This window comes from Pelodiscus sinensis, chromosome 1, assembly GCF_049634645.1.
Source record: "Pelodiscus sinensis isolate JC-2024 chromosome 1, ASM4963464v1, whole genome shotgun sequence".
Classification (NCBI taxonomy): domain Eukaryota; kingdom Metazoa; phylum Chordata; order Testudines; family Trionychidae; genus Pelodiscus; species Pelodiscus sinensis.
In genome coordinates, this window is record NC_134711.1 from 193,380,660 (window position 1) to 193,393,878 (window position 13,219).

A 13,219-nucleotide genomic window follows, 5' to 3' on the forward strand; every position below is an offset into this window, starting at 1 on the left:
CGGCACTGCTTCCGGCCATCTTTAAGCCCGGTTCAGGGTCCACTTAATGTGGACATGCTAGTTTGAATTAGCAAAACTAACTAGTTTTTTAGTCTGGATGCGTTAGTTCGAATTAGCTTAGTTCGAATTAAGTAATTCGAACTAAGTTAGTTCGAATTAGTGCTGTAGTGTAGACATACCCTCAGACAGATGACCCTGCGCAGCAGGATGGAGTTGATGGCCCTCACCACCTGCAGAAGGAGACAAAGAAACACACAAAACAGAGAATGGGAGAGGGGGTGCCTGAGCCCTTGGGAGGTGCCTGCCCTGCTCCCCTCCTCTGCCCCAGGAGCCACCTCCTATGAGGCTGCTCCCCCCTCCTCCCCAGCATCAGGGCTGTGTGAGAGCGGGATGGCACAAACCCTTGGGGACAGGGTTCTCCCCCCCCCCCGATCACTCCCCCCAGCTCCCAACCCCTCTTTCCCAAGGGTCCCCCTTAAGCAACTCTCCCCACCCTCCTGCAGGGACTGGAGCCCGAGAGCTCCTTACCTCCATGAGGAGGGCCCCGACAGTGGACTTCCCCACGCCAAATTGGTTGCCCACCAACCGATAGCTGTTGGGGTTGGCAAGCTTCCAGAGTATGATGATGACCCAATTCTCCAGAGGAATGGCAGGCTGCAGGTGGGTGTCGCGTCTCCAGAGGTTGGGGGTGACCCACACATAGCGCCAAAAATGTGGCCTCCAACATGAGGAAGCTTTGGAGCCACTGCTGGTCGTCCCACCACTCCAGGACCAGCTGGTCCCACCAGTCTGAACTGGTGTCGAGCCTCCAAAAACACCTCTCTGCATTGGGGTGCTGTTGCCAGAGTGGAGCAGCTGCAGCCACAGAGAGGGTCCCCAGAATAAGTTGGGGTCCAGGTCGTGCAGGACCAGGAAGGCAGCTGGCAGAAAGTGCTGCAAAAACTGCAGCATGGCCATATGGGGCCATCACATGCCCAGGGGCAGCTCTGGTTCCAAGGCACAAAGAAGCAAGCTGTGGCATCCACAAAAGAACAGGGCAACCACAGCTGCTGCTGTTATCTATTATTTTATTATGAAACATTTGTGTATCATGCTATTGGCATGCATGGCAGTTCACATAGCAAATAAAGATGAGATGCACACCTCAGTCTGCTAAATTCACATGAGAAGACACTGAAAAGAGAACACCAGCCAAGGGAAATGGAGGAATGCAGCAAAGAAGAAATACACAGAATAAAGTTATGGATTTATTTGAATAGTACATTACCTCCTAAGTGTTTTTTTAAATTTTAAGTAGATCTATAAAAATTGTTTAAGTGGAATTTGACAATTGTTGATTTCAGGATTGTGAAAAGCAGTGGGTTTTGAGAAGATCTAGAGTAAGGGAGATTGCATGGTCCAGTGAGATTATTCCAGGCTAGGAGGATAGCAATCAGGAGAGCACAGGCACTTGTGCAGGAAAGGAACAATAGGGGATCAGTCATTGGCAGAGAGAGAGTCAGCATAAGGACAGTGGCTCAAATTGAGTGGATGAGGTTCCCCAGGCATAAACTGCAGAGGAAGAAGAGGGGAAGCAAAGACTAAATTCAGATGTAGAGAGGGGGTAAAGAGGAGGCAGCACTTCCAGAGGAGATACTGGAGGGAGCTCTCTCCAAATCAAGTTTCTGAAACTCAGATGTCCATGAGTTCAGAAAGGTGAAATAGAAGCGAGTACAGAAAGATTATGTGGTCAGCAGCTTTTAAAGTAGTAGAAATGTCAAGGAGGGTAAACCCAGAGACTTCCAGGAGGAGAAGACTAAAGAAGAGAGATTTGATTTGTCTAAGAAAAGCTAATTGGAGTTTGACTTAGTAAAGAGAAGTTTCTCGGCAGAGCCATCCAATGGATTCATAGGACTCTTACGTATTACTATTAATCTAGTGCTCCTATACTCGATGGCAACCCAGCTGGGGGGAGGAGATGATTTTTTAGTGATTTTATAATCTTCAGCAACACACTAATGAAATATTTTTAAAACAAATTTTAAACTAAGGTCCTGTAGACTAACATGGTCAATTCAGAAACAGACAGTATATAGATTGGGTTGGCAAATGCCTGTTAAATGGCTTCATTACCACTTGAAAGGCTCTTTCGCAGGTTCAGTGTTCTGCTAAGGGTCTGGCAGGCTTTTTCACTTTTCAGGTAACTAGACCCTCTCCAGAGGAAACAGAGCCACAGAACAGGAACAGGGGAAAGGTGGGTGAGTGGAAATAAGATCCAGTGGTGCCCCAGATTTTCAGGTGCCCTACGCAGCTGCGTATTCTGAGTATGGGTTAGGTCAGCTCCTGTCTCTGAGGAACAAGAGGAGTGAAATGAAGTACAAGCAGCAGGAGGAGCTAGGATGTGAAAGGGATTAGAGAGAGAAGATAGTAGTAAGAGAGGTGGGAAAAACCGAGGAAGATTTCGTTTTCAAGATGCAAAGACGTAGCTATGTTTGAAAGCCAAGGAAAAGCAGCTGAGAGAATCAAGATTAAGAAAGCGCGAAGAGGCATGACAGGAGGTCGCAGATGGGAGAGGATAAGGGCAAAGGGACAGGGATTGAAGGAGAGAGGGAGGAACACTTTGGCATAGGGAACGAGGTGGGGTTGGAATGGGTCTAAATAGAGGAAAATAATGATGAGCTCAGACCCGATGGGAGTCAGGCAGTAACAGTAAACGGTTGGGTTTTTTTAAATGAAAGCCTGAACATCCCTCTTCTACTCAAATTAAAAATGCTTATTATTCTCATTTTAATTTTAGAAATTGGTATTAGAAGGCAAGTTAAACTATTTGGGGTTGCACAGCTAATACTAAAATGTTAAAGTTGTTCTAATTTTTCTCTGTACAGTATCCTGAAAATCACAGGGTGAGGGGAAAGCAACTCATTCTTATTTTGCAAATTGGATTAGAAATATAATTTTTTTGACATTTTGAAGCTTCTATTGAAAAGGGAGACAAAATCTGGTACCTATATATAACTCACCATACAGGAGACTATAACCCACTTTTCACATTGTGTAAATACTAATCTAACAGCTGTATAAACACCTGCAAAGACTGATCTGATGCCAGTGGAAGGCTTTTTTGTTTGGTGTTTATTTTTAATCTGTTTATTTTAGATGTCCACTGAAATGGCTCATCTGAGCTCAATCTAAGGGCCTTAAACTAATGATGGTTTTTTTTGTTATTTTAATTTTTCTTTACACTGCTAGAAAAGCACTACTTTTAAATATTCAAAAGTCAGAAAAATACATTAAAGTGAATTTCTAATTTAAACGCACAAATTAAGGGAGGTGCTATAGGGCTGAAATTCTAATCTCTCAGGCTATGTCCACACAGCAGCTTTATTTCAATATTCTAGCACAACTGGCCACTATAGGTACGTCTACACAGCAGAGCTAAAGTCGAATTAAGCTATGTAACTTCAGCAACGTGAATTGTGTAGCTTAAGTCAGTTATTCCAAAATAACATAGTGTGTGTCTATACTACAAGCCTTTATTATGAAGTAATGTCAAGCTGGAAGACTTCTTACTCAGACTCATGGTAACCCTCATTTTACAAGAAGGAAGGGAAGTCGAAGGAAAGGTGTTCTTCCTTTGACTTCCCACTGTGTAAACAGCACCAAAAAGCTGAATTAAGCTACTTTGACTTAAGCTACACAATTGACATTGCTGAAGTTACGTATCTTAATTCGACTTCAGCTTTGCTGTGTAGACATACCCATAGCGGCCAGTTGTGCTAGAACAGGGGTCTCCAAACTACGGCCCGCGGGCTGGATGCGGCCCGCGAGGCCCTGTCATCCGGCCCGTGGAGACCATCCCTGGGGCGCCGCTGAACGGGCCCTTCTTGCCACGGTGGGGGGGCCCTGTCAGGGGTGTGCGGCGTGTACTCACGCCGCGCTGGGGCAGGAGAAGCGGGCCGCTCCGCTGACAAGCGGCTGCGCGGCGGCAAACGGCGCAGGGGGCGGGGGTTAGCACGGGCGGCGTTCCCCCGCCCAGACTGACAGGGCAGCCGGCCAATCGGGAGCAGGATGAGCGGTGGTGGTAACGCCCGCCCGGCGACGTGCGGGGTAACGTGAACCCCCGCGGGAACTTTAAAATGGTGACCCCTGATTTAAATTGATATTAAATTCTTTCAGATCTCTCCTAAAACACCAGATCTAGCGCCTAAAATCAGCTTCTAGGTGAGGAAAAATGTTAATTTTTAATGCTTCATTTGTCCCTTGCTCCTTTTAAGTATTTTTCTCACTCTCTGGATTTCTTCTCGCTGGCCTGAAGGGTGAGTTTTCCCCAGTGCATTAATGCAGTGCCCCATAGCATGTGCCTGGCATGCTGCTAATTTGTTTTTGGAACAAGTACAGGCCAACAACTTGACGCACTTTCAGCAGTGCAAGGTCTTCATGGTTGAAGCAACAGCTGAGTTCCCCACGTCTGAAATATGTGAAGAACAATTTGAGAACAAACTTGTCCGATGATAATCTCAGGTCACTGTTGATGTTAGGGACAACAAATCTAAAGCCAGAAATGTCTGCTATTTTGGCATCCAGGAAACAATTTCACCATTCACACTAATACAGGTGTTCATGTGTAGTGTATCAATGTGTTATTAAATAATAACTGAATAAAATAATATTAAATAAATAATTAAAAACAACATCCATGTTTTGATTGTTTTTTATTTGGACCTCAAGTGTGTAGTCGGCCCCCGAACTGCTGTTTGATAGTTAATGCGGCCCTCGGGCTGAAAAGTTTGGAGACCCCTGTGCTAGAATATTGTAGCATCTTCTGAAACTGTATGATATAAAGTAGCATATGTGCTGTAGTACCTATGTAAAAGTGAATATGTTAAGTTCAAAGTTCCCTCCTTAAGTTTGAATTTTCCTGCTTTTTTGGGTTTAAGCTAGACCCTGATTATTACGTTAATGTATTTTTTCTTTCACTTTTATGATGTTACTAAAGCAATTAAATTAGATATCTGATCCAAATTCTTGTTTAATAAGTAGTTGGGTTTCACATTCGCTTACAGTTTTGACTATAAATGGCGTTTTATTACACTGTCCATCAACCTTTTTATTAGCCTTACACCACTACAGAATATGTAAAACATCATAAAGAAAGAGTTACAAAAGTATGCTTTTTAGCTTTTGGTTTGCAAGGTCAGATATAAACAGGAACTGAAGCCGAGACAATACAGAATTGGCATAGTGCACATTTAACATAACAACATATCTTGATAAAACATAACACTTGACCAACTGTTTTCTAGACCTTAGTAAATGTGATGCAGAGTTGCTGTGCACTGCAAAACTATAGCAAATCAATTCAAAAGAGAGCCCATTCCTTCTTGTATTTTACATGCTAGTCACTTAAGCTTTACAAACAACTATACCAATTCTGCCCTACTTATTCTTGTAGTTGGCACTTAAAATTAATTTGCATTTTAAAATCCCTATAAATATAAATCACACAGTGCCCTTCAACCACATGCTCAATTCTCATGATGTGAATGAAATCATTATATATGAAAACAAAATTACCATAAGGATATCACATTTACAATGGAAGACTATCAGAACTAAGTTGCACTGGAAGAGTTATATGGAATGCTACAGGTACCTCATTCCTATATTTTTCATATTCGTACGTTCTTAAAAAGTTGGAAAAATGGTAAACCAAAAATTCAGTCTATATGACTAGGATTTTCTTCTGATTCTAAGTTGTATTTGGCTTTATCAGTTTAAATGCAATTGCTTATGCTGTCCCCCTCCCAAGATCCCAGTGCCAGTGTCTGGGTTGTGGAAACCATTAGAAGAGGCAAACTTCTGTCACATTTTAATGAAAAAAGGAAAGTGTTTGGCAGGCATTAAGAGGAGCACATGTCATAGAATGTGCACAGTGTAATTGTTGTTGTGGGCAGTGGTATATAAGGCTCTTTTAGGAGTGAGAGAGGGAGAAAGAGAGGGAATATTGTACAGGAGATGAAACTTGAAGATGAAAAAAATTTAAAAACAAAATAGCAAAGTACAGCTAATTATTTACAATTCTGTTCCTCTAGGGGTACTTGGTGGGAAGTTCCTGGAAAGAAGCCGTGTTAAGAAGCCTGGGCAGGAGCTCTTTAAGAGTGAGATATCTGAGTATTTCAAAGCTCAGGATCTGTTTGTTGGAGCCAAAGTTTGTTTCCATGGTCACAACTTTCTTTTGGTGGATGCTGATGAGTATGCTTTCAACTATATGGAGAAGCATGCAGATGAGGTGAATTGGACTTTTGTTATTTTATTTTGCCTTTCAGGGCTATGCTTTGAGTATCTTATCTATATAATATTTTTCTCAAAACCAAGTTTACCACGTTTCTTCACACTAAATCGCATACTGAACTATCACTATTTACTTATTTAAATTAACAGTTTGATCATTTTGCTGTCTATTTTCTCTCTCTCTTGTCTGATCATTTGCTTTGTTACCAGTATCACACATTCACTTTGCAGCTAGAGATTCAAGCTCTCAGCTTCATTGGGATTCGAGGTCTGCTGACACTGGCATTGTTTTCAGAAAGGAAATCAGTAATTAGCAGAGGGAGGGTAAAATTGATGATACATATTTTATAGTGCCAGTTAATTTATATACATCTAGGTAACAGAATCAATGCTAACCAAAGCCACCAGAATATCTCATAGTTGTTCTGACTTCATCTTCCCACAGCAGTTGTCACATGAGCCACTGGCAGAAACAGTAACTCGGAGAAGATAAAAACAAGCTGCTAAAAGGAATAGCAGAATATTATGGGTGGGGATTGGGTATGTGTGCAGAATCATGCACTTATGGAGATTTTGATGAAATAACTATAATTGTACGTGTATATATTTGGGAAGTCTTTTCTCTGAAGTTTTGAAAATTATTCTGAAATTATTTTAAAATGCCTTTGAAGAATATGTGAAATCAAGAATTCCTGAGTAGTTGCTCCTGTTCTGCCATATTCACCTTGAACAACTTGCTTAGGGCTAGATTGTGTTTCTGGTTCCTTGTGTTTGAATTATAAGATCTCCAAACCTGCCGTTTTCCACAGCAGCAGGTGGGGAAGGGCAAAGAATACACTAAATCAGTCCTTAGCAAGAAAATAGGATTGACCTTCAGCCTTGTGTCCTGCCATCTTGTATGAGAGTTTGCTCTAATGAAGTCTTTGCCTATTCCCTACCCACCTGTTCACTAAAGGAAAAAGGAGAGGAGATGCAGCCACTCAAGGACTCTGCTGTGCCAAACACCCAGATCCATGGGGTGGGTAGGCCTATATCTGTTTCATTTGGGAGAGTGGAAATCCCAATTTCACTACCTAGTCACAGTAGAGTAGACACAATCTAGCCCTTAATGCCTTTGAGCCCATGCACTACTCTGAGTAAGGCTATGCCTAGACTGCAATGAAAAGTTGGAAAAAGATGCGCAAATTTCAAACTGCAATTTGCGTATCTTTTTCTGATATTTTTGTTTTTGTTTTGGAAAGAGGCTTTTCCAAAATTTGGTCCGTCTACACAGGGCCACATTTTGGAAAAACATCTCTTTTGGAACATCCCTTATTCCTCATACAATGAAGAATACAGGGATACCAAAACTGTTCCAAAAAAGCGGACACGTTCCTTGGACGCAGCAGAGCTTTTCCAGAATACCCAGAAAAGCTCTGCAGTGTAGACATACCGTTTAAGACAGGCAAGTGTTCAGCCTCTGTTTCTTTGTAAAATAAAGAAACTGATATTGTCTTCTTCGCTTCGTATGAAGTAAGGATTTTTTGCTTCTTGATATAAAGTGTTTAAAGTGTCATGTATTAATAAAAATAAAGCTATATACACCTATTAGTCCCTGCAGTTTGTTTGTACTCTAAGTGTCATAACCAAGCTATGTTCCAAAATATATAGTGCACCACTAAACTACAAGGGTGCATCTAGACTGGCAAGATTTTGCGCAAAAGTAGGTGCTTTTGCGCAAAAACTTGCCAGCTGTCTACACTGGCCGCTTGAATTTGCACAAGAGCACTGACTTTGTAAAGTACAAAATCAGTGCTTCTTGCACAAATACTTTCCCGCTCCCACTCGGGAAAAAGCCCTCTTGTGCAAAAATACTTGCGCAAGAGGGCCAGTGTAGACGGGGAAGAACTGTTTTGCACAAAAAAGTCCTGATGGCTAAAATGGCGATCGGAGATTTCTTGCGCAAAAGCGCATCTAGACTGGCCACGGATGCTTTTGCGCAAAAGCACTTTTTGCGCAAAAGCATCTGTGCCAATCTAGACGCTCTTTTGCGGAAATACTTTTAACGGGAAAACGTTTCTGTTAAAAGTATTTCTGCAAAATCATGCCAGTCTAGACGCAGCCCAAATGTTCATTGGAGCTGCAGTTTGCATTTGATTAATCCCCTAAGCAAATAAATGAGACCTTGTTTTTTCAGACTATGTGAATGCATATATCAGCATTACAAACTGCAGAATGTGAATAAGAAACACTGAGAAAACAGGCCTTTTAAAGTGAATTTTGAAAACTCTTAATTTTGCAGATAAACTTCATTGTTATATTGATACCTAGGTGGTTTATGCATAGTGTTTGAATACTGAATATTAGGATTAAGTGTACTTGTTCATGACAGTAGTCCAGTGAGAGCACATCATGCACTATCTTCAGGTGAAGTCCTGTTTTTCCTTTGAGCAAATGTAATTATCTCCAATAAAAGTTGGAGATAAATAGAAGCAAAATAAATACATTATAGAGAGAAGAGAATTTTAGGATTATTCTTAATCTTTTTATTTTTAAATTCAGTATTTTTTTAACCTTTAGGTCTCAGTTTCCTTCCTTTGCCTTGATCGCCTTTCTCATCAGTATCTGTGTATTGAGTTGGTCAAAAAAGTTCTGACGGACTATTTCTCCATTACAAAATGCCATTGTGCCAGAACAGAAACTTGTTGCAGAAATGTGTTGATTTTTTTATACAATTTTGTTTAGATTTTTTAAAAGGTCATTCTGATAAAGTTCCTTTTCTATATTTTTGGAACCAAGCATTTTGATTTTCATTGTGAAATTTATTTTATTTTTGTATTATAAAAATAAAAACAATTAAAAAGTCATAATCAAAGGAAACATTTTGATTAATCCAAAATGAATTATTTTCAAAAATATCACTTTGTGGAAAATTTTGAAAATGTTTGGTTTTGTTAAGATTCAGAATGGAAACAAATTTAGAAATTGAGGAATTGTCTACAAATTAGAAATTTCAATTCCCACACAGCTCTACATATTTTACCAAAGTTGAAGAGACTAGATGAAAGCACATTATGCAACTGTTAATGCACATTGACAGGGTACGCATGGACTGCTACCCTGAATTGAGTGCATGGCAGGGCTAGATTCACACTCCAGCTTGCAGCAAAGTAAGTATTAATGTAAATAAGCCCTAAGTGACACAATGTGCAGGTCTTGTCTGGCAGGTAGGTTAATTCGAACAGGCCCCTTTGCGCTGATCAGGCAATGATAGAAGGGTGCTAAGATACACCCACTTTTAAGGCCAATAACACAACCAGAGTGATATAAAGAGGCCCAATTCTTGGTTATGCTAAGTATAACTGAGAGTCAGGCTCTTATGGTTAGATCCTTAATTGCCAGCCTTATCTAATTTCAGTATTTGCTACTCAAAACAACATTGACTATGAAATGGGGAAAACAGTTTTCAGCTTGTTTCATTGTACTTTATATTCTGTAGCAGAGCATGTCTGACTTTCTTGAACTTGATTCAGCTTCTGTTAAATAACTAGTCATTTATTCCAAAAATAAAATTCAAGGTTTTTTTCTTGTTGATTACATACTTTTAAGAATAGCAAGTAAATTATGTACAGAGTTTTAACATAGCAAAGCTGAATACTGTCTTTGAAGCTTAACTCCTCAAATCTAATTGGAACAGCCTAACTGGGAAGAATGCCACTTGTTGAAATAAACGTTCATCTTGCCTTCTGGGAAAAATTGGTTGCTAATTGTAAAATCCATGCTGAACTCACTGTGAATGACAAGTTTATATGACTGAGCATATACATTTGAACTGCAGTAAGCTGTTCACCAAAGCAAAGGATGAAAAGATTTACTTTAAATGAACTGTATGTATTAATCGAGGATTAAGTGGAATGCAGTAGTGAACTGTGAGGGCAAAGATAATTTTTAAACTTGTGCTTTAAAATGTATCTTTATCTGCTTTGACATTTAATTGAAGCAAAACTGGACATCATTTTCAGTAACTGAAATTTAAGCTTTCTGAAAGTGTAAGAGATAAGTAGTTATTGAGCTTTTAAAATGTTCATTAAAAAGGCAAATTTTTTCAGCCGTTGTTTTTTCTCAAATTCACATAGAAAATGCAGTGATATGTAATGTACATTTGATATGAGACAATGAGGATGATAATGCTTAGCAATTATGCAGTGCCTTACATCTCTACAACACTGCATAAGTGAACTAAATAATGTCTTTTTGAGTATAACATACATTTTTATCCCCCCACTTAAGTTCCCAATGGCCAATATCAACCTCATCCTGAACAAATTGAAGGCTTTAGGAGAACCGAGTTCCAGAGAGATCAAGCAGATTTTTGCAGCCACTGACCCTGAACACACCAAGGTGATTGAATATAACCCTTTCAGGTAAGAATGAAGGATTCTCAGTTTTAGTGTTTACTTCAGATGATTTCCAAGAAATGTACAGAGCATTGCTGTTTCTTGAAGGTCTTTGCACAGTTGTATATTAAACGCTAAGTGACTGATGACTTGTATTTGATTTCCACACGTTTTAAGACATTATGTGAAATGCAACACAAAGGAAGGTCTTCAGATGAAATTTAAAGAAAGGGAAATGATCCTGGCTTAGAACGAGAGAATGGGAGAGTTTTTTGAATAGCTTGAACAGCACAAATGAATGTGGCATTTATCTATGGAGCTAGCAGTGCAGCTACAGGAGAATGAGATCGTAACGGCAGAGGCAGGGGAGTAGGTGAATACATCGGCAGACAGGTAGGGTCAGCCAAGTCAGCTGGAAGTTCTAAAACTCAGGGAATTTTCAGTTGAATTCAGAGATGGATAGGAAACAGTAACAGAGAAAGGGGTTGAGTCCTGATTCTTTGAGCACCATAATAATCTGGTCACTGAATCAGGGCCCTTGAAGTATAGGAAACAATCTAGGAAGATCTGAAAAGAGGGAAATATATTCTCAGTCAGTGATTAAAGTATGAATAAGTGAGCAGAAGTTGTTTTAATGGAAGCCTGGATTCTGGCAATGATCCATAGGTGGTAATGAGCAAATGTTTAGGCAAATTATATATGGAAGGGAAAATTAAATTGAAGATCAAAGGTTGCTTCAAGACTTCTGACTTTGGGAGGGGTTTGAGCTAAGGAGAGTGTTAATAAAGCCAAAAATATGGGACAGAGAAGATTGTTTTACTTATGGCTTCAGTTTTTTCAAACTTTGAGTAGTTATTATATGATAGTTTAATCAGGTGCATCAAAGATAAGATGTGTGGGTAAATGGGAAAAAAAGAAATGTCTTCTTTATAAAAATGTTATTTCAGAAAAGACTGATGAAATATATTACAAGATATTTAGGTGTGAAGCAAAGGCCAAAAGATAGGTTTTCATAACACTTAATAGTGGAAGTATTAATGAAAGAAAAAAAACATGTTAAGTAATGAAAAATAAGTACCTCGAGAAGTAAGATTCATATCAGGAGAAGTCAATACCACTGGCACCTTGTTTTTGCTAAGGATACTTAAGATTCAGTGTTAGAAGTTTTATTGAGATCAAACAGGTGTCAGTCCATGATCAAAGTCAAGACATTAGACCATTAAATGCAGATGAGATGGGTAGTTTCACTACAAAAGAAAGAAAGGGCAAAATAAACCCAAGTTGATGATGTATATGTTGAAAACCCCCTTTCTATATTAGTAAGCAGTTTATTGCATGTGCCCAGTAATCTGTTTAAAGACCAAATAACTTGATCATTAAATATTTGCTGTGGTCCAAATTATAAACTCATCATCTGAAATGTTGGGGTTTTTTTTGGCCATGCATTGATAATGTGTCACAGCACTTGTATTACCAAATTGGAGGGACAGACTTTTTAGAAGGACTGACTGCACTTCTTTATGGTGGGGAAAGGTTTTTATTTTAAGATATGTAGCCTCTGTTACATGTAAGCTTACTGCGTAATTTTTTAAGCCAAATTCTGGGCAGCTGTGAACAGCCCGTGTGCTCAGAGGGGTCTGGAAAGAGATGCATTCTCTCCCCTATACTGTGGAGCCACTCTGCGGCCTGCTTTTTAAGCAGTGAGGCTTCAATAGCCAACTGCCGCTTTTTTTCTGCCTGGAGCTTTGTCGGAAAAAAGTGCCAGTCTAGACTCTGATCTTGTGGAAAATAAAGCCTTTTCCGAAAGATCCCTTATTTCATAGAGGGATAAGGGATCTTTCAGAAAAGGCTTTATTTTCCACAAGATCAGCGTCTAGACTGGCGCTTTTCTCCGGCAAAGCTCCGGGCAGAAAAAAAAGCGGCAGCCATTTTCATGCTAATGAAGCACGGGAGATATAAATCCCCGCTTCATTAGCAATTGCGATACATCTAATTTACATCCCTTTTCCAAAAAAGGTATGTAGTCTAGACGTAGCCATTTGACTTTTATGCTTTCCTGCTCCTAGTGTATTATATACATAGAACACAGCAAATTATTTGAAAAATCTTAACCATATCTTCTTGTTCCATTTTGCAATATACACGTTACTATAGAATTGCCTGGAAATATTTCTGCCATTGAGAGGAAAAACATTTTCATTCCAAAGCAAACAGAAAATCTCTCTGCTATAAAAAGTTAAAAAAATTAGGGAACATATGTTTTTTATTTGGTTATTTTCTCTCATATATTACTAGTGCTTTTAGTCTTTCATGGAATTTCATAAGTATAGGCCTTTACAAAATGCATATTTTTAGTACCTGCAAACACCTGCATGACAGCCTGAAGCTGTAAGGAACACTTAAGTTTATGCCCCAATACTAGAGTCTCCCTGGCTTGTTTCAGAATGGCCTAAAAGTTTTACTATGCTCTGGACTTTACAGTTTAAATATACTCCTGTCAGCCTACTTAATGAGTCAAAATAGCTTTCTCCATAATGCACAGATCCTGTCTTGTATAATTTTCCACAAGTGGC

General features: G+C 39.6%; 1 protein-coding gene across 1 annotated transcript in view; it reads left to right on the top strand.

Moving 5' to 3' along the window:
• EFHC2 (EF-hand domain containing 2) overlaps nucleotides 1-13,219 on the top strand; it is an 86,431-nt gene that overhangs the window by 56,284 nt on the left and 16,928 nt on the right. Inside the window, exons 10-11 of the mRNA XM_006137936.4 lie at nucleotides 6,072-6,268; nucleotides 10,540-10,673. Of these exons, the coding sequence (XP_006137998.2) occupies nucleotides 6,072-6,268; nucleotides 10,540-10,673 (331 nt within the window). The remainder of the gene's footprint in view (nucleotides 1-6,071; nucleotides 6,269-10,539; nucleotides 10,674-13,219) is intronic.